Source organism: Rattus norvegicus, chromosome 2 (genome assembly GCF_036323735.1).
Source record: "Rattus norvegicus strain BN/NHsdMcwi chromosome 2, GRCr8, whole genome shotgun sequence".
Lineage (NCBI taxonomy): Eukaryota > Metazoa > Chordata > Mammalia > Rodentia > Muridae > Rattus > Rattus norvegicus.
In genome coordinates this window covers 208192456-208213775 of record NC_086020.1, presented here as the reverse complement: position 1 = coordinate 208213775, position 21320 = coordinate 208192456, and the positions used below count along the sequence as shown (strand labels likewise).

The 21320-nt window shown below is 39.2% G+C and overlaps 1 protein-coding gene across 3 annotated transcripts in view; it reads right to left on the bottom strand.

Moving 5' to 3' along the window:
* Plppr5 (phospholipid phosphatase related 5) overlaps positions 1–21320 on the bottom strand; it is a 279779-nt gene that overhangs the window by 209061 nt on the left and 49398 nt on the right. For all 3 annotated transcript variants that reach the window (XM_063281942.1, XM_008761462.4, XM_039102433.2), the window contains exon 2: positions 3342–3416. In XM_063281942.1, the coding sequence (XP_063138012.1) occupies positions 3342–3410 (69 nt within the window). In that variant the 5' untranslated portion in view covers positions 3411–3416. The remainder of the gene's footprint in view (positions 1–3341; positions 3417–21320) is intronic.

The following is a 21320-nucleotide window of genomic DNA, read 5'->3' as shown; positions in this document are numbered from 1 at the left end:
CCCTAATGTTTATCTTAAACTTAGGAACCATTATTGCTTTAAATTCTGAACACGGAACCCACATAGAGTTATTTACATCATGAAGAAAAAGCAAAGAAACTTTCTGTGAAGAGAGCAGGAGAGTTCAATAGCAGTCCACCTTGGAGGGCTGGTTTTGCTGTGTCTTGAGAGATTAGGGCATCTGAGGCAATGTGTACATTGCTAAGAAAGATGCCCTGAGGCCTGCGGAGCCTCTGAGTCAAGCAAGAAGGAAAAGGTGCGGGAAAGAGCCAAGCCATTACCTTCTACTTTGCCTAGATAATTAAATAAAATCGCTTTAGGCTTGGACATACATGTGCATAAATCCTTCAGCTAGCGAGACCTTTAAGGTGTTTTGCAGAAAACCCTTCCAGAGTGCACTCAAGGTAGGCTTGGAGACAGTGCAGAAATAATAAACAATTCCAGGAACAATCAGATCCTCTTGTCTGTGTCCTTTGACCATAGCAATCTCCAGCTCCCTGTGTAGCAGGTCAGGTAACCTCTCCAGGAAAGAAGTCTGTGACCTGGGAAAAGGCATGAGGTTCTGTGCGCACAAAGAGGCCCGCCTCCACATCCAGTGAGCACATCCCTCCAGCCTCCCTTACAGAAAAGCCTCTTGCCAGAAACCCATCAGGGAAGAAGAGCTGAGCTCGTAACCCCTGGTCACCCTGCTGGTACAGCACTAAACAGAGCTTCTATTTTTCACAGAGAAAACAGTGCCATAGGACTGGCTATTGTACACGTTGCTCAGTATCCAACATATACAGTGGATAGGATAAGAAAAAATGATGAAAATAGCGTATGCCCTCTTATGTTTTAAGTTTGTATTACTTCCTTTATGTTGAGATTATAATAAAATTACATCATTTCCCCTTTCCCCTGTCCTCCCTCAAAATCCTCCTGTACACACCACACCTTGGTCTATTTGAAGTTCACGGCCTCTTTTTTCATATGTATGCATATATGTATATACATATATATACCTATATATATATATATATATTCTTAAATACAACCTCAATGCCTGTTTTTAATCCTTCTTTAGCTGAGCATAGGATGCTACGTGGACTTATGGCTGCCATGGAAGTGTTTTTTTTACTGTATTCTGGACTCTATTCATCAGTTACTACCATTCATGTAAGTTGATCATCTAACAACCTCTGTTCATAATCAACATCTACTAAAATACCATCTGAACAAATCCTTCCCCTTTTCATTTTTAAGAATTTTGTACATGGATATAATGTATTTTGATCAAACTTATCCCCTACTTCCTGTCCAATTCCTGTGCTATTCTCCCTAAATCTTTTCCTCCCAACTTAACATGCCAACACCTCATTGTCATCCTGTCTGCTGCCTCTCAGGCCCGACTTTCACTTCATTCACTTACCCATTTAGGTGCCTGGATTTCTTCTGCTGATGCTGAGGTAAATATCCCCAGCTCACCCTAGGCTTTCCCTGTTTGGCTTTCTCCCACACAGCACCTATTGTGCTAGCTGTCAGCCCTGCTCCTCTATCTAGGAGCATCCACCCACCTGCTTTACATATGGGCTAACTGGGTTTTCAGAGCCTTCCTCCTGCTCTCTCTGCTTTTCACAGCATGAAGTAAAGACTGGTGGATTTAGCACCAGAGGTGTGTTTACACCCAGCTACTAAGGACTGTCCCCATTCTGTGCTGCTGTCTTTAGAATATGTTGCCTATATTAAAGCTATAGTCCTTTGTTAGTTTGACTAAACTTTCCATTTTTATTGGAGTTTTAAAAAACATAGTCTCAGAAAACAGTGAGCTCAACCAGGGGGCATCAGGTCTCCTCACCCGGAAGGGAGGAAGAACATTGGAGGACAATGCTCAACCAGGGACACAGATGGGACATGTGCTGGGGAGGAAAGCGCTGGAATGGGAGACAGTTGGAATGAACATTGAAACACCATATTAGTACTTAGAAGAGGGAGAGAAAGAAGTGTAGGGTCAGGGAAAAAACAGAAATGTAAAACAGGTGATCCTGGGGTGTCTTAAATACCCAGGGCATAATCAGCTGATTAGGCAGAGGAGTATATAATGAGTGCAACTTTGTCTGTTTCTCTTCCATCTCATATTCTATAACAGGGGGTATTTTGAAGTAGACAGACCTTGACGCTCTCTCCTGTTCTGAGGTACCTTATGACTCTCTAACATTGTAGAGCTGTCTTCTTTGGGTCATGCTGAACAATTAATTAATAAAATTATTTATATACTTAAAAAACACATAGTCTCTCATAAGAATCTTGAACATTGTCTCCTTAAAGCATTCAAGTGTATTTTAAAACTTTAAAACCCAGGTAAGTTCATACTCCCATCTCAACACCAGCTATTCCCACGTCTTGCTTCATTAGATTGCCTTAGGTCATTTTTTTTAATGACACAGTAATCAAAGAGAAGGAAGACGCCAAGAAAGTAATTGTGATGTCTGAGCTTAAGCTGTAATCCTATTAAAGACATCATGGGAAGACACTGTTATCAGTATAGCATTTCTGGCTTAATCAAAAATTTAATATAACTCATTACAACATGGGAATTGCACGCACATCACTGTAAGATATAGGACAATGTGTCTGATATTATCTGTACACATACACACATGTACAGATTCATAAGAAAATATACACATACAGTAGCGGTTTGGGGCTGACTGCCGGTACCCTTGTCATTGATAACTCACTACTAACATGTGAGCTGTACAGGCATGATCTAGTGAGGCCAACTTTAGTGGTGGTTCGTCCCAAGTTCAGTTTATGATGGATGTAATGGGGCTAACAGAAGAGCAGGCTGGAGCTACTAGAAGCTGTCATGGGGCAGGGGGATGAAAGTAAGAAAGTAAGAGAAGGGAAATGAAGCTGAGCGAACGAACGCAGAGCTGTGAGCAATGGCGGCTGCAACTTCAAACTCTGGGGTCCTGACTAATCTGGTGTCAAGTGCAGTTATACTAACCAATCAAGTTAGGTCACACTGTGACATTCTAGAAGGATATTGGGTTATTGACAGCCTTATACAAAGGAGAGTAGAAAGAGATGTGCCAATAAAGAAAAATGTGTAACGTTAGAGCTAAGAAGACTTTTGTGCGAGGTGTGAGTATGGCATCAGTGCTCACAGCCACCCTAACCATTTAAGAGTTCAGCTGCAAATGACCTGAGCCACTGCAGGGCTCCCCAGTGACATCATCTGTGTATCAGGAGGAAGGTTCACGACGTCAATATGAAAGGAATGTTTGTCGCCTGTTACTTCGAAAGGCATATCTCTCATTTGAAAAATAAACGCTCTAGAAATGAATGATTAGTGTACTTACCTCTACAAAGAGGAAGCAGGGGAAAATTGTGTTGCTTCTAAACTCTGGGCCTTGGCGACTGGGAAACATATTTTCCTGTTGGCATAGAGGAAAGAAGAGAAAACTGTGAAATCCAGTTTGTACATGGTGACATGCTCTGTGGAAGCTCAATAGATTCTAAATATAAAGCGAACTTTGTCTTATCTCCCGCTTGCTTTGTGCTTAGCTTCCAAAAGGATGCTTCCTTTCTAAACAGGGCCTCTGGCTCGTGAGATAATCCCCTATTTCCACATCTCTCTACGTACAGTCAGGTAAATGACATCGGACTGCCTCCGTTAGTGAGATAGCCAGGAGTCTAGTGAACAGCTGTACCTATACCTGTGCCTGTCCAACAAATGTTCACAGCATCAAGCTTGTTCTCAGAAGGCCTCTTACCAGGAAACCTGTCAACACAAACACCACGTGTGCCCCTTTCTCTAAGAAAGGAAGAGGAGGAAGTTCTCAGTGCTAAGCTCAATGTCAGCTTATGGTCTAAGCACCTCTCTCCTCATTGCTGTTATACTGTTCAGAAATTACAAAGTAAAACAAGCTTGCTATGGAAAACCACCTAATGGGCCGTACATGGGTCAAAGCTGTGAATTACTTATTCAAAATGATCAGGAAAGGTTTTGATTATGTTCTTCATGATGGACAACACAAGTCAACCCTTACGATAGCAAATGGGTAACAAAACAAAATCTTTTTCAAATGTCTAGATTAGATGTTTATGTGGAATTATGAGAGTGTTGAAGTAAAGGTAAATTTACACTGTCAGCTTGACAAGGCTTAAAGTCACCCTAGGCTAAATGCCTTACGCGTGCCTGGGTGCAATATTTCCAGAGATTGAGCTGAGGAGGGAGGAGCTAGCCTGCATCTGTCCTGACTGGAATACAGAGGAAAAGGTGAAGTGACACCGGCTCCGCTTCTGTGTTTCCTAACTGCCTATGTGATATGACCAGCCACCTCGAATTCCTTTCCTGTGACCATATGTTCCTCAAGGTGACAGACAGTAAGTGTCTTAAGACTGAGAGCCAAAACAAAGTCTTCCATTGGTTCCTCTTTGTTGGATATTTTGTCATGGCAGCAAGGAAAGTCACTACTACAGTGTGCGAGAGTAAATGTACATCCATAATTCACGGAAACAGAAAGAAAATCTAAGTCGCCATATTCTCAGTCCTATTTCTGATTGCATTGGTCATCGGCCTCCTTCAAGAGGAGGCAAAGCAGAACGCCTACCTTTAGTCCTATTTGGAAATTATATCAGAAAATTCTGTTGCCCTAATGGCTGGCCCTACTATTGGCATTTAAAGATGGTGGTGTAGGTTCTGCGGTGCGGCAGACTTCTCCACATAGCAAAGACTTCCTGCATCATGTTCTCCTCCCTGACGTCCCACTAGCTTACAGCCTCCATAGTAAGTGGGCTGTATCATATGCAGTTTAGTTCTAAGAATAAGAAAACCTGCAAGAAATAGCATAAAGATTCCCATGATTTGAAAGAAAATTATGAATAGAAAAGCTTAACTAGAGCAAAGATTGCTTCACAATCACAAACTTTTATTTCACGAGATCTTACTAAACATCATTCCCCCACCACATATTTGGCTTTAAATTTCTTCAGTGATTAGTCCTATGATGTAATTACTGTTAATTCACAACGCTGTTGTGATAATTGAAACGTCAAATCTCTACATTTAGTATGGTGCTAGCTACAGTAAATGAGAAGTCATGTAACTCATATAAACTTTATAAGAAGGCAGGAATTCGGTTAAGCTCTTTGCCCATAGGAGTGAAGACTCTTATGACTGCTTGAGTCTTGGATTTGACAATCGCACTGGGACTTTATGTTTGTGACTTTAGCTTCACAGTTTACGTTTTTCCCATCTGTTTCATATGTGTAGTAACAATACTGTAATGGTCACCCTTGATTATCAACTCAGTAAGATTTAGAGTCACCTAGGAGGCGAATCTCTGAGTGTGTGTGAGTGCATTTCCAGGGCTTTGACTTCCAGAGTGGAAGACTCACTGTGAATACAGCAGAGCCATTTCATGGGCTGGCATCCTGGATTGAAACCACAACGAGAAGGCAAGCTGGACACCAGCACTCATCCCTCTGCTTTTTGACTAGAGATGTAGTGTGCGCAGCCACCTCATGCGCCTGTCGCATGCCTTCATGTGACCAGGAACCTAACTCTGTTCCCACTCTACCATCTTCAGGATGGATTGTACTCTCAAGCAGTGACCCAAAATAAATCCTCTTTTAAAAAATTCTCTTTTGGCAAGCATTTGATCACAGCAGTGAGAAAAAATGACTAATAAGTATCTACTGAATAAGCAAATTTGGGGGTTTGAATAAACTATTATTATGTCTGAGCTTTAAAAGTATTGACTACAAGCAGTTGTGTGTGTCCAATATGATCACCCAGAATTCAAACCTCAGGAGACAGCTGCATTGTGCCCTTCTGTTGACTGACACTATATGTGAGATCTCTTCATGCTAGAAAATGGGAATTTTAGTTCCTAGATGTTATGCTATAGCTAGTACATCCCCAAAATTTATATGTTGAAATTTTAACTCCCATTGCATTTGATTTCTATTTGATTTCCAGTACTTGGAAAGAAAGCCTTTTCAACTGCAATTAAGGTAAAGTGAAGCCATTACTGTAGGTTCTAGTCCAGTCCATCCAATGTCCTCTGTGAAGGAACTAGAACATATACATTAAGAAGACCATCAAAGCGGACCATCCGTAACCAACAAGACAGTTCTTGAAAGAAAACGATCCTGAGTGCACTTTTCTCTCTGGCTGTAAAATGTGGGTGGAGTGGAGGTGGGAGGGAGCTTTTTGTTCTTTAAGGCATCCAATATTTGGCACAGGGTTACAGCAGCCTTTACAAACAAATACGCCAGGTAATATCCATCAAGGTATGATAACCTCAAATGATACGTTACATCTGTTCATCATCTTTTTGCGAGGCTTTGGAAACCACTGCCAAATGGGTAAAACTATTTGCAAGAGAAGATTACTGAAGGGAGGCCTTGCAAACCATTAATGGCTACATAATTTTGGTGACATTTTCCCATGTTATAATTGGATATTTTCCCTCCCTCTACTCAGGGGAAATTTAATTTTTTTGCATGAGAAGTAATATACATAGAAAAACTACTTAATTTGCCTATGGCTTTACTGTGACAAATTTAAATTCTAGAGTCATTTTCATTATGAATGCAAATGGAATGCTAATTAATGTTACTATTAGTCTCAGAAAAAGACATAATTATGAGGTAAAATTGGTACTTTTTCTATTCCTCAAACTAAATCCCATTTGAAATGACTTAAGGAACATCAGTAACTTAGCTTAGTTTCACCACATCTATTCATCATTAGTCCTTAGAGCAAAGTAATAACGATGATTAAAACAATAAGAGACTGGACATTATTACTATTTTGTAGTGTTAATCGCATCCTTAAAAGTGGACCTTAGCAGAAAAGATTTCCAGAGAGAAATTCATACGACTGTATTGTATCGGTGCTACTGTATCATTGTTATTGCCAAAGAGTCCCACACTCTTCTACATTTTATTCTTACATTTAGAATCCTATTCTGTATTAATTGATTTTCATTCATTGTGCCTCTGTGCCACAAGTACTTCATAAACATGAGCAAGGCATCCATGCAAAAATCGCTGTGTTGACAATGGATTGTAACTTCTACTGGAAAATTTCACAAAATGGTTGAAATGCTCAACAGCTCCAATAAGCTTGTATGCTCGACAGTACTGTGGTAATGGCCCGTGTACAATTTCATACAGTGGAAGTGAGAGATGAAGGGAGGGCGAGTGGGGGTAGGAAGAAGAGAAGGAAGAGGGAGGAAGGGGGAGACTATGTTCAACGAGCTCTCATCTTGATCTTTAAACTATAAAATTTCTGGGAGTGCCAAATGGCAAACTAGTGTTTCAGCTCTCCACGAGGACAGGACGAATCATATCTCACGTTCTGAATTTAATAGTGACTCATTAAAAAGGAAAGACACATTCGAACTGACTATCCCAGAGAAAAGGCAATTCTGCTGTTACTCTGTCAATTTGAAAACAGAGATTATTTATTTAAGATTTTTCCAGCGGTCGTATTTGATGACTAAAACCAAAGTAACATTAACAAAAGAGAACTGGAAATCCCACTCGCGTTACAGACGGGGTGGAACGGCCTCAGAGAACAGTTCTCCACCTTCCCCAACTGCGTCTCCTTTGTAGTCTAAAGTCCATTTTCATGATGTTTGCATTTGCAGTGAGGGGAGAGGGAAAGGGTTTGGTAAAAGAATATATCCTCCCCATTTGAGAAAATGTACATGCCATTCCAGACTTGCTAGAACATAATCAAGAGGCCAAAGCTAGTGCGTGGGAAGCTGGGAAAGGCTCCACACTGGAGCTCCTATTTAGAAATAGAAGTCTAGAGGATGAGTAATCTCTGCTACTGGAAGGAAAAGACAGATTTGTTTTTCTTCCACAAACCTTAACTCAGAATGCAGAAAGTCATCAAGTGCCATCTTGGGGCTCCCTTTGATTTCAGCAGTCGACTCTAATAAACAGTGCTCCAGGGTTAATCAGAAGTGCAAACAAGTAGGGTACTTTTCAGTGTGTCCTAACTTCTGCACTTTCAGACCCTGTGACCACACAAAGGCTCACAGCATTTTTCCTCGATAGCAACATAAATTGTAATTTTCGATTAGATCAATTGGCTGAGAAAAAGGAGGCACTGTGGTACTCCTGATCACTTCAGCTTTCTGTGGTCTAAGATGAACTCGCCCCAATTTTTATAACACTCTTCCCATTATCTGTTCCCCAAATCTCATGTAATGAATCTAGTTCTAATTTCTATCATTCAATAAAGGTGGCTTCTGTTTTCTAAATCTGAAAGTACTTAAATATGTTTATAAACAAGTATAAAGAAGAAAGTAAAAAAAAATACTGCCTAACTTATCCAAAATGCTCTTAATGTGCTTTCTTAAGCACATTTTTTAGACAACTACATCACTTAGAGGTCTAAGAGAAGCTCTGTGTCCAATGACATGGGTTCTACTAAACATAGGGACATAGGCTTTCTTGATTCTCTTTCCTAAGTATCCTATCATACTCTTCTCCCTACCTTGTGGTTACCTTTTACCTTGATTAGGGATCATTTAAAGATGTTATGATCTTGCTGATGTATTGACGATAAGGGCAATATATAAATTTAAACCTAAAGATTTTTTCTCTCAACATTTTTACTTTTAATGACTGACAAAGGACTTTATAATGAGACAATTCTTTCTCTCTTAGATTCTGAGAGCTTTCTGCTGGTCTGTTCACCTGTTGGCTGAGGTGCAATCTATATTTTATCTGTACAGCATCAGACTCAACCAGAGAAAAGACTAGGACTCCATACCTTTCAACATGAAAACTGTCTCTTTATTAGGGACCTCACTGCAAACATCACCATGAGGCCGAAGCTAACTGAACTGGGAAAGATGTTAGAGACAACTGTGGTGCCTACTTGCCTTAACTGGCTTTCCATTGCTGTGATAAAACATAACCAAATGCAACTTGGGAAGGGAAAGGTTTATTTCAGCATGCCGTTCTACATCATTCATTGTCCATCATGGAAGTTGAAGCAAAAACTCAAACCTAGAGGCAGGAACTGAAGCAAAAGTCATGTAGGAATGCTGATTGCTGGCTTTCTCTTCATGGCCTCCTTAGCCTTTTTTCTTATAAATCCCAGTATCACCTGCCCAGGGTTGGCACCACTCACATGGGCTCAGTCTTCCTACATGGGTCACTGATTAAGAAAATACCCCACAGGCTTATATACTGACCAGTCTTGTGGAAGCATTTCCTCAGTTCACGCTCCTCTACCCAGATAACTCTAACATATAAAATAAACAAACAAACAAAAAAAAAAAACCAACCAGGAAACCACTCGTGTATAAGTAATATTTTTCTAATATTGCAAACCTTTTTTCTAAGTAGGCTTGTCACGTTATCTTTGATCATCATTATTATTGAAAGAGACATATTGTCATTCTGCAGCTCAGGTTTTTGTAATCAGCCTTATTCTATTCTAAAATGTGTTCCTAAGATTTTAAGATATGTTCTGTGTCTTAGTCTCAAAAGAATGAGGAGGAAACTGTGGGGTTTTTAAAAAAAAATAGATTTCTTAGGAATGAAAACATGGGGAGACTTGTATTTTTCCTTAACTTTAATAACTGCTTTAATATTATTGCTGTGTCCAGTATCTCCCCTGTGTTATCTCTGGTCTTCTACTGAAGCTTCTTTTTTAATATGAGCTTGACCCATATTGATTTCTCATGTCTCATAGCTCTTCCTTATTCTTCCTGCTTTGTCTTCATGCTGTAATCCTTGAAATGGTGTTTTTATTCCATTCAGTACTTTTGTATTGTAGACACAACACATTGAAAAGCATAGCATATAAGTTATAATGCTCCTTCTTACCTACATAGACGCTGAGAATTAGGCAGACAGCATTCCAGAGAAAAAGTAATTTGTCCCCAAAGCCTTAGTGATTATCCACCACACCCATAGAAACTATCACAGTGAGGACTAAGATTCAACCTTCTCTGCAGTGAGATATATTAAAATTTAAAAAAAAATTGTTATCAAGTGACTATTAGGCTGAAATAACTTGAAAATGCCAGAATACTTAAAGCAAAATATCAACAGTTTAAAAATCACATTTAAGGTCATAACTAGCAGAACTGAAACTACAAAAAGGCAACCCTCATGCCGAGGGGATATTGGCAGGCTCTTCTAAGATAACAAATAACAAAAGACTGGAGATAAAATAGATGTGTGCAGCTGAAATTGGAGGGAGGAGTGGAACATTTATTGAAGGTTTTTCCCTCCCCAAAGGAGAAATATATTAAACTTCAAGACCCAAATCTCCCATTTGAGATGTAATTTTTCCCAGGAGCTGATGCAGAAATAAAACCAGCACTGTTGCTCCTTGGAGTGAAACACGGCTGTTACTGGTTTCACTTCCATTGTCTTTTCTAGAATTGTTGTTGTTGTTGTTGTTGTTTTGTTTTGTTTTTTCTGAAATGTAGAACCCAGATAAGGCAGGGCCTTGGGTAACTACATAGATAAGCCTGGGAGAGTCATTCACAGTGGCTCCCCAAGTCAATGAGGATGATGTCTTCTTTTTACACTAATTTGTGCATGCTACACCCATTTTTCTTGCTACTCGAGTAGTAAGTTGGAAGGGGAGAGCAGTGCAAGCCATGACTTGCCAGGGAGCTGTACTTTCAATGACAGAAAGATTTACATTTTTTTAGGTGACGTTCCTTGCTGATTTAGAACTCCAGATTGCAAATTTTGAGAGAACGTAATAGTACTTTACATTTATCAGTTCATGTGTTATTATTTACATGCATGTGCTCCTGTGTGTACATGTACATGCTACTGCATGGGTGTTGAACTCAGAGGACAACTTGCAAGAGTCTGTTCTCCACTCTTCTATGAGTTCCAAAGGACTGAATTCAGGTTCATGGCGAGTACCTTTAGCTGCTGTGTCATCTTGCTATCCCAGTAGAATAGTTTCAAGAATTTCTTTGCCAACGTTGTTCCCTATAACCAGTCTAGCAATGACACCTGTAGGGGTTTGAGTGACTGTTGGACCCCAAGTGCATGTGTGTAAATCCCTGGTCTCCTTTAGAGATACTGAATTATTAAATACTTTTTTCCTTTCTTTCTTTTTTCCTTCCTTCCTTTCTTTCTTTCTTTTTTTTTTGAGGGAGTATCTCTGGTTTCATTTTGTTTGCCCTGGCTCCGAATTCAAACTCACTAAGTAGCAAATAGCTTGGCCTTGCTGTTGAGATACTGATCTTTCTGCCCCAACTTGCAGTGGGGCCAGATTGCTGCCTTGTGTCACCACACCCAGTGTACGCAATTCTAGGCATGGGACCCAGAGTTCCACAGTCCTAGGCCACCATGCTACCAAAAGAGCTACACCTCCAACCCCATAACCTGCCTTCATTTTTAAATGCATAACATTTGTATTTCCCAGTTGAACCATAATAAATCTGTAAAAATACAATTTAATATATAGTAAATGAGAAAATATTTTAAAAATTAAAAAACATTACAGTAAGATCATCGAGAATACCAATTAAGAGATAAGTACTAAATATTTTTTCATATTGCTGTATATTATACCTGTTGTAATTTGTTAATTATACACATACCCATAAAATATGGCTTTTTACTTAGCTCTGTCATTAGAAAATATATAAAATCTAGCATTTGCTTTCCAAGCATTTCTATAATGAATTATGACTACAATATACTATATATGCATATACTTGGAGAAAGACTATTTCTTAATTATAAAGATACATTTATACAGAAAATATTAGATAGAATACATCTTTGTAGATGCATTTATTAGCTTGAGTATATAAACTTTAATTACCATGTACATCCCTCCTGAAGTTGAGAAACTTTGACCTTAAACTTTATTAATGAAAATTCCTTATATTGAGAATCAAATTAACTAAAATCACAAATTTAGTGTTTTAATAAATGAAATTGGGACTTTTTCTAGTAAATTTGTGTCTGTGAGTGATTGAGATAACATTGAAGACCCATGGTAAATATAAGTATGTATAATACCCTGATTACTATTTACAAGAATATTTAATGTGATACTGGATTAATGATTAATGAAAGTCTAAATCATTATCTGAAGTCAAATTTTACTGTGGCATGTGGGATAATGAAGTTTTGTCTTTCATGTGTGAAATGTAATGCTGTAAAATGTGCAAAATTTTTGTAGTAAAAATGGATTCTTTTCTCATATACTTTATTCTGTTTATATCCCCCCCCCACACACACACCTACTGCTTCCAGTTTCTCCCCATCTATCCTCTGCTCTGGATTTATACAGTTTCTGTCTCTCACTAGAAAAGAACAGGATTCCCCTTCTAAGAAGGACTCTGTCTTCCTTTTCTTGAGCTTCATATCGTCTATGAGTTGTATCATGGAGAAAGAGAGGAGAGGAGGGGGAAAGGGGGCAGGATCAGGTATGGGAGGAGATGGTGATGGTATACAGAGTGTCAGGAAATTGAGCAGAGGTGGTAGCAATGGGGGATGGAGAACTGAGGATACACACTAGAAAGTCCCAGATGCTTAGAAAGAAAGAGGCTCCCAGCAAACAACATGGAAGACATTAGCTAAGATACCCAACAAAGAGGAGGAAGAAAATGTAGAGACCATATCCAGAGGTTAGGCAAGAACTCTGGTTTGGGGGTGGGGACAACCACTCATCTCCACATTTTTAACCCAGAATTGCTCCTGTCTAAAGGAAATAAGAAGATGAAGAGTGGAGCAGAGACTGAAGGAAAGGCCATCAGAGACTGCCCCACCTGGGTGGGGTTCCATCCCATTACAGGCACCAAACCTAGACACTACTATTGATGTCAAGAAGTGCTTGCTGACAGGAGCCTGATATAGCTGTCTCCTGAAAGGCTCTGCCAGACCTTGACAAATACAGAGGCAAATGCTCACAGCCAACCATTGGACTAAGAACAGGGTCCCCAATGGAGGAGTTAGGGAAAGGACTGAAGGTGCTGAAGGGGTTTGCAACCCCCATAGAAAGAACAACAATATCAACCAACCAGACCCCACCAGAGTTCTCAGGGACTAAACCAGCAACCAAAGAGTACTCATAGAGGTGCCCATGGCTCAAGCTGCATATGTAGCAGAGGATGGCCTTATCTGGCATTAATGGGAGGAGAGCCCCTTGGTCCTGTGAAGGCTTGATTCCCCAGTGTAGGGGAAGCCAGGGCAGTGAGATGGGAGTGGGTAGATGGGGTTGCACCCTCATAAAAGCAAGCAGAAGGGGCTTGGATAAGGGGATTGCCGAGGGGAAACCAGGAAAGGAGATAACATTTGAAATGTAAATAAATAAAAAAATATCTATTAAAAAAGGAAAAGAGCAGGCTTCTAAGAAGTCACAACCTTACATGGCAAAATAAAGTGAAAGATGAAGCATAAACTTTCATATAGAAGTTGAATAATTTGAGTATTGGTCTTCAATCTTTGAAATTCTGAGAGAACGGTGTGCTGAAACCATCTGGCTCTGGCCTCTACTTTGTTGGGAGAATTTTAATGACTGAGTTAACTGATGTAATTTTTGTTAGGAGGTGATGGTCTGCAGGATTGATAGGAGATGTTCTGCACAGCGGTAAGGGAGGCTTCAACTGGCGATCTGTTTTAGTGCTAGGGAAGAGACTGAGAGATTGGGTCTAGGAGAGCAAAGAGAGAAGAGCCATGATTTTCCTTTTATGGCTGCCTGAACACATGATTAACATAGCAAACTGAAGTGGTGTTACGTTTGATCAGGATAGTTTCATTAGACTGACTGTTGAAAGTTTGCTGAAGACTGGGAGACTATTCAGTTATTGTCTTAGTGCTGTGGAGAGACACTATGACCACAGCGACACTTATAAAGGAAAGCATTTAATTGAGTTGGCTTACAGTTTCAGGGGTTTAGTACATTAACACCATGGTGGGAAACATGGCAGCGTGCAGTCAGACATGGTGCTGGAGAAGAAACCAAGAGTTCTACATCTTGACTCACAGGAAGCAGAAGACTGTCAGCCACACTCGGTGTAGTTTGAACTTCTGAACCTGCAAAGCCCTTCCCAACAGTAACGTACTTACCCCAAGGCTTGATCTACTTCAACAAGGCCACATCTTCCTTAGGGCACTCCCTGTGAGGCTATGAGGGCCAATCCTATTCAAAGTACCACAGTTATTGTTCACTGAAGTGGAAGCATGAATTATTTCCTGTTATATTTTGTTCTTGTTTGTGAGTCTATGTCTGTGTCAGCGTGTATGCGTGTGCGTGAGCGTGTGTGTGTGTGTGTGTGTGTGTGTGTGTGTGCGCGCACCAGATGACCTGAAGGAGAAAGTGCATGCTGTTGGGAGCTGTCCAATGTATGTAATGGGATTCAAACTCAGATCTTCTGCAAGAGCAGTAAGTCCTCTTCATCACAGAAGCCTGAACTTTATTTGTAATGAAAATTTGAAGGAACATATGTTTTTATTCATCTCATTTGTATTTTTAAGGAAGAAAACCCACACTTTCTGTAGCAATTCTTCTTTAGCTATTCATTGGGGTACTAATTAGTTCCACTATTTCCTCACATTTTATATCTCCCATCCACATCCAGCTCCTAGAGTTATTAGAAATCTCCCAAAGACCTTCAGAAGGGAAATGTAGTAGTGAGTCTTCTCAGGAGCCTTCATTCCACTCCCTCATGTGACAAGTTTGACTCTTTTATTTTATTAGATTTCAGAGAGCCAGATTTTCTCAGATGTTCAACTTAAGAAAATAAGGAAGATAAGTGACAGACAATAGACCAAAAATAAATCATACAAATCTGAGAGCCCTATACATCTGCAACACTTTGTCACAAAGTAGCAGCATAGAAATTGATAAGGGACAGAAGCTGAACTCTGTAAAAGAAGGAACATTATGTATTGCTACCCATCTGCTTCTGCTTGACATGTCCAATTAAATATATATTCTCAAGGTTAAACAGCCTGGGTGGGCTATCAGATTATAACTAGTTTCAACCCCGTCAGAAATCTGAGAATGACCAATATTATCTGAAAATAAAGGAAGCCTAATATGGCTTCCTGAACTGAGACAGGTTGAAGAGACAATTGTCTACTTGCTTAGTCCCTTGTTAGTAACACGTGAGAGCAAGTCTTCAGCCTTCTGGCTTAGGATCATCTGACAGACTTTTGAAATGCAGAGATTATCAGTCAACTATTCTGAAATGTGTCCTTTTCTGGACAGTATTTTGTCTATAGATGAAATAGGCAATTTCTGCCTAGTGGTTACCTAGCAACAATGTATTACTTCACCTGGAGGTAGAGATGTTCAATTTCTTCCTTGAATCCACCAAAGGGCAACTGTTAGGAGCAGACATGTCTCAAGAAATGATAAATAACAATAAATATCACATTTTGTGAATTTCTGACTGTTTTGAAAACCATCTATGTAAGTAATCTGGACTGTAGTCCGTTAATTACCCTAGTAAATTACCTTGAAAGCACTCTAACAATAAACTTTGAGCCATGAATTTGTTATCTGGCCCTTAACTCACATGTTTGATGATCTCAGATTAGTTTTCTAATAGCAGTAAAGGACTGGGTATAAGCCTTGTATACTTAAATGTGTTGTATAGACACAATGTTTATATATGAGAGTTACAAAATTAATTGTAAATCAATAAGAAATTTATATTAAAGAAAATTGAATCAAATAAATTCTGTACCAATGTAAAAGATTATAACTTCAGCTTAGTAACAAATATAAGGATTTCTACCAAATGAGATTATGGCTGTACAATCAATTTGAGCAAATTCCTTCTTGTTAAATTATGACCATTTCTAAATTCTCTAGAAAGACAACCTTAGAATTAACTACTTTCAGCCTCTCAAAGTTTAGGGAATTGGGGCAATGACTCTTCAATAATTTCTTCAAGCTGTACGTGGAGCATCCAGAGGAATGCAAGACTTCACCTTGGTCTTCATCAGTTCTTTCCCTGCTAGAGAGAGGAGAGCAGCTGAGAGGAGGGGAATGGAGGAGACAGGAGGGGAGAAAAGGATACTAGAGGAGATGGGGTGGGAGGAGACGAGTAGAGACGAGAGGCAAGGGGAAGGGAGCAGAAATGTAGTTATAAGAAAAACATACTGTTTTAGAATCTCAGAGACAAAACTGACCAATTAATTGACCAGAAGCCCAGTACTAAGCCTTGAAATGACTGACTGCCTTTGGCCCCTTTCCCTACATACTCTTCTAGTTGAAGGTAAGAAGGAAGATAGATAATCAAGATGCTAATTTACTGTCATGTCAGATTGTTGGCACAGGCCAATTATAGGATGAAGAATTTAAAAGCCTATGTATGTGAGACTATGTCATCATAACCCACAATTATAATTCAATATGGCAAGTGCTAAAGGCAAGTGTGCCTAGACAAGTGGGATCTCAAACAGGCCAAGAAGTTTAAATCATGAATTAGTGATGAAAATCAGTGACATACATTAAATGTTAAATCTGTGTTTGTGTTTCCAGAGTAGATACTGCCACCAATTGACAAAGGAAAGAATGATATAGGGTCATTGTAAAAAATGTCAAAATTGTATTCAGAAAATATAATCCTATAATTAAAAGATTAAATTTCCATTTTTAGAGGTTCAACTCTCATTTTAGAGGTTCAGCCTTCTGGGGACATCTTTCCTTCCACAGAGAAACAGGGAACGAAGAGTAAAAGACAGTAAAGAACAGAGGCAGAAGGAGCACCCATTCAGAGCCTGCCCCACATGTAGCCCATACATATACAGCCACCAAACTAGATAAGATGGATGAAGCAAAGAGGTGCAGTCTAACAGGAACCGGATGTAGATCTCTCCTGAGAGACACAGCCAGAATACAGCAAATACATAGGTGAATGCCAGCAGCAAACTACTGAACTGAGAACGGGACCCCCGTTGAAGGAATCTTAGAAAGGACTGAAAGAGCTTGAAGGGGCTTGAGACCCCATATGAACAACAATGCCAAGCAACCAGAGCTTCCAGGGACTAAGCCACTACCCAAAGACTATACATGGACTGACCCTGGGTTCCAACCTCATAGGTAGCAATGAATAGCTTAGTAAGAGCACCAGTGGAAGGGGAAGCCCTTGGTCCTGCCAAGACTGAACCCCAGTGAACGTGATTGTTGGGGGGAGGGCGGTAATGGGGGGAGGATGGAGAGGGAAACACCCATAGAGAAGGGGAGGGGGAGGGGCTAGGGGGATGTTGGCCAGGAAACCAGGAAGGGGAATAACAATCGAAATGTAAATGAGAAATACTCAAGCTAATAAAGATGAAAAAATAAAATAAAATTTAAAATTCATAAAAGAAAAAAATTTGAATTTGAAAGGACTCTAGAATTCAAAGTGCAACAGTTAACATTTTCAAACTAACTAATACCAGTTATATCTTAAGATTTTGCTTCCTCTGATCATCTTGAAATTTCTTATTCTAAATAGTTATTGATTTTCAAATAATTAATAAGGGAGTTAATTCTGTAAGATACCAGTTGCTACCTCTTAAGATTACAACTTTCACTTCTTTCCTTACACTTGAGAGAAGACTTTCAGACCGAAAGTACTTTGCCTATCCCCAGATGTTGATCAAAACAGTAACTGTAGTTATTTGAGACATATTTTTGAGACACCTCCATAAGAGTGAGAAGGAAGTAGGGCAAAGGCAGAGGCTACCAAGGAAGGCCTTTTATGCAAGTTTGGCTCCTCTAAAAAGACGTGTCTGCTGATACTTCTTCAAATAATAATTGATGTGTTGGCAATGTCAGTGAAAAAATGATATTAAAAACTGCACCATTACTTAAAAATAAAGACAGTAAAGATAGCAGGGTTGGGGTGAAAGTGAAAATTCCTATTCAAGACAGCTAATTCCTTTAGTATAATGTATTAGGCCTGTATGCACACTGTAGGGTTTACTTGATTTTTTTTTATAAAAAGAATCAAGTTTTACCAGATTGAGCAAGAAATTTTATAGGGGATGGTTAAAGGTTAAATTTTATAGGGGATGAATCTGTCAATAGCTGTAAACTCTCTGCCCAGTCAAGATCAAGGGTGGATTAAGTCTACATTTGCTCCCACCCACGTACAATTTCATCCCATTGAGGTGTCTTAGTATGTTGTTGACCCAAATCATTTTACAAGAGATTTCTTCTTATTTTTTCCCTTTGTGTTACAAGGTCTGTTTCTTTTTGCTTTGCCCAATGAATTAGATATTCACATTGAAATTGAATGTTATAAATATTCAAATAGCCCTGAAACTTTTACTCCTTCCCATAAGTGTTATGTGCATAAGGACTTATTTCATTTTCCTTTTGTACCCACCCAGCTGGCTTTTCTAGTGAAAGGAAAGAAATTTTATTGTGAATCCTTCTTAGGCTGAGTCAATGCAAATGATGGAAGAGGAACTGAATGGGGGTTAAATGTAGGTGGTGACCCAATGCCTCTTTTGATCTCTCTTCACCCACTCAGTAAGCCCATTCACTCCTCAGGTGTGGAACTTGAATGTGGAGTGAAGGCCAATACTGATCTGTAGTGCTCTAGTGAATAATGGGTGCTTATAAAGTCATTTCCTTTCCGGAAGAATCAACACTGTCAGCCATTGTCTTGTGTCCTTGCTAGGCAATGTCTTCCTCCTCTTTTGATTTTTTACTAATTATAAGTGTTTGTACTTTAATTCCTTATCAGCTTTTGTTAAGTTTCCACATCTTCTTCCATTATTGTTGAAACAAACATAATTTAAAAAAAATGCCCGTGTTTGCTTCTATAGAACACAGTAGTTGCAAAGATCAGATTTATAAAAACTTACAAGTCTAAGACCTCAGGCTTAGGAGCATTGTTGAAGACAATGCCAATCATAAACACAGTCCACACAGGAAGCATTCCAGGAGCAATGATTGAAATAAACAAATTATCAAACAAACTTTCCAGCTTTCTTTTCATCCCTTTTGCCCACCCATGTCCTACGTCTTCAGAACTCAACCTCTTGCAAATTCCGTTCTGGCAAAATTCTCTCAGTTGTTAATTTCTCTTCTTAACACCCCTTGATATCTGCCTTAATGGAGAAATGACATTAATATTTATCAGGTACCTAACAATATCAGGCACCAAGCCAAGTAATCTTCTCCTGCTATATTTAAACCCACATGAAATATCTTTCATTTGGAAATGACAAATAGGGACTCAGAATGTCTAAGGTAAGATTTTCTCAGGATATAGGAGATCACAAGAGATTAATGTTTCCAAAAGAAAAACAAAACAAGACATAGACGCAAAAGGGTGGGGTTTTTTATACACTTATCAGAAGTGAATCATACATTTAATAAGCTAAGGTTCAGAGTTCTCTGAGCTCCTCTTGAGACAGGCAGCATCTCTTGCACACTCATCCATAGGGGAATGGAAGGACAGGCAAACCAAAAAGGATGGAGGAGAAGAGTCAGAAGATACTCGTCATCTTTTTGAAGACACAGATTTGCTTGGTAGATTAGAATCTGGAGGTAATTAGTTCCCACAAAAGAAAGTAAGAGAGACATTAGACATTTATGGAATGATACAAATTTAGAACAAGACTGGGGTGTGGAAACCTTCTTTTTAACATTGCACTGGACTGACTAATTTTAATTATCAACTTGACACAATCATTTAGGAATCATTTAGAACTAGAGTCTCAATGAACAATTATCATTGCCCTTTAGGAATGTTTTAGAAGATATTATCCTGAACATTAGTTGAGGTGGGAAGAATAATCAACAATGGGAAGTGTCATTCTCCTGACAGAGGATCCTAGGCTGCATAAGAGTAGAAAAGGCAAGCTGTGCACGTGTATGCATGCATTACATCATTGATTTCTGCCCTTGACTGTTGATGTAATGATTTCACCAGAGTGATGGGAATGTAGCTTGAAATTTTGAACTAAAATAGATCCTTTTTCACCTAAGTTACTTTGGTCACAGCATCCTAAAACAAAACCAAGACATGCACTAAGATGTCTTGCAATTTTAATGGTGCCTAAATCAATTTTTGCTTGAGAAAAAGTCCAAACAAAACTTTCACATTATCAGGAACCAGCAAATCCTGAAATTGGTTTATTCTAGAACCCTTCCTAGACCTGGTTTAGCTATTTATGGCAGATCTCAACTCATCTCCAGGAGCAGCCAGTGCTCTTAACCTCTGAGCCATCTCTCTGATGCTTTCCACCTTATTTTAAAGAGGAAGTCTGACACTGAGCCGGGAGCTCACCTGGTGAGTAGCAATCTCTAGCCACAGAGCTCTGGGCGCCCACTGTCTCTGTTTCCTCCCACAGCGCTGGAGTTTCAGACTCTAAGGCAGTGTCCAGCTTTTATCTGGGTGCTGGGGATTCAAACTCAGCTCCTCGTGCTTGCACAGCAAGCGCCTTACTCACTGAGTCATCACCCCAGCCCCTGCTATGGGCTTCTACATTTACTGGTAATGCATGACCAGTCCACTATTCAACAATGTAATCTAAACCTTTCTTATTCCGAGGGGTGGGAATTTCAGTACTTTCGGGATTCTTTTTCCAGAAAAACGTACTTTTCTGAGTTCTTACAGAGCACCAATTTCAAGTTTCTTGATCATTTTCCAGGATCTTCTTTCTCAAAACAGCTATAAATATTATATTAGAAACATTTGAAGGTGATAATGACAAGATTTCTTCTGTAACTGAGGGATAAAAGGAAAACAAAACAGGCTTATGGCTTATTTCCTTATTTTTCCATTTGTCACGGTAGTAAGTAGTCGTTGACAAAGTGAACCTGCTGGTGGCTGCTGTATCTATTTCCACAAGCCTATTTATATGCGCCATATAAATGTTTTATGGGTAAATTTTCCATCACATTATTACTTCAAGTAATAGTAAAAAAAAAAAAAACTTGTTGAAGGGCGTGTCCTCATGAGATCATAGTCTTGATGACTTAAAATAATTAACTTAAATCGACACAGGCTCAGAAAACAATGTTCCTTTTTTTCCTGGAGTTTCTATTTACTACTTAAACAATATGTCCTTATTTTCTTAAAAGCCTTTAACATGAACATTTGTGAAGGCCTGACGAAAAGTTCACCAGTATATTATGATTTCCTATTGACTCATGGTTATGAGAAATATAATAAGTTCTTCAACAAATATTTTTGGGAAACGATTCCATTTCAGATTCTGAGGAGACCGTGGCAAACAATCCTGGTGCATTTCTTCATGGAAGTTAATAAATAATAAGGAAGACACTGTTGAAAATAAAGCCTCCATTTATCTACCTCTTTCTCTCCTTTTTCTTGCTTTCTTGTTGGCTTACTATCTAAGTG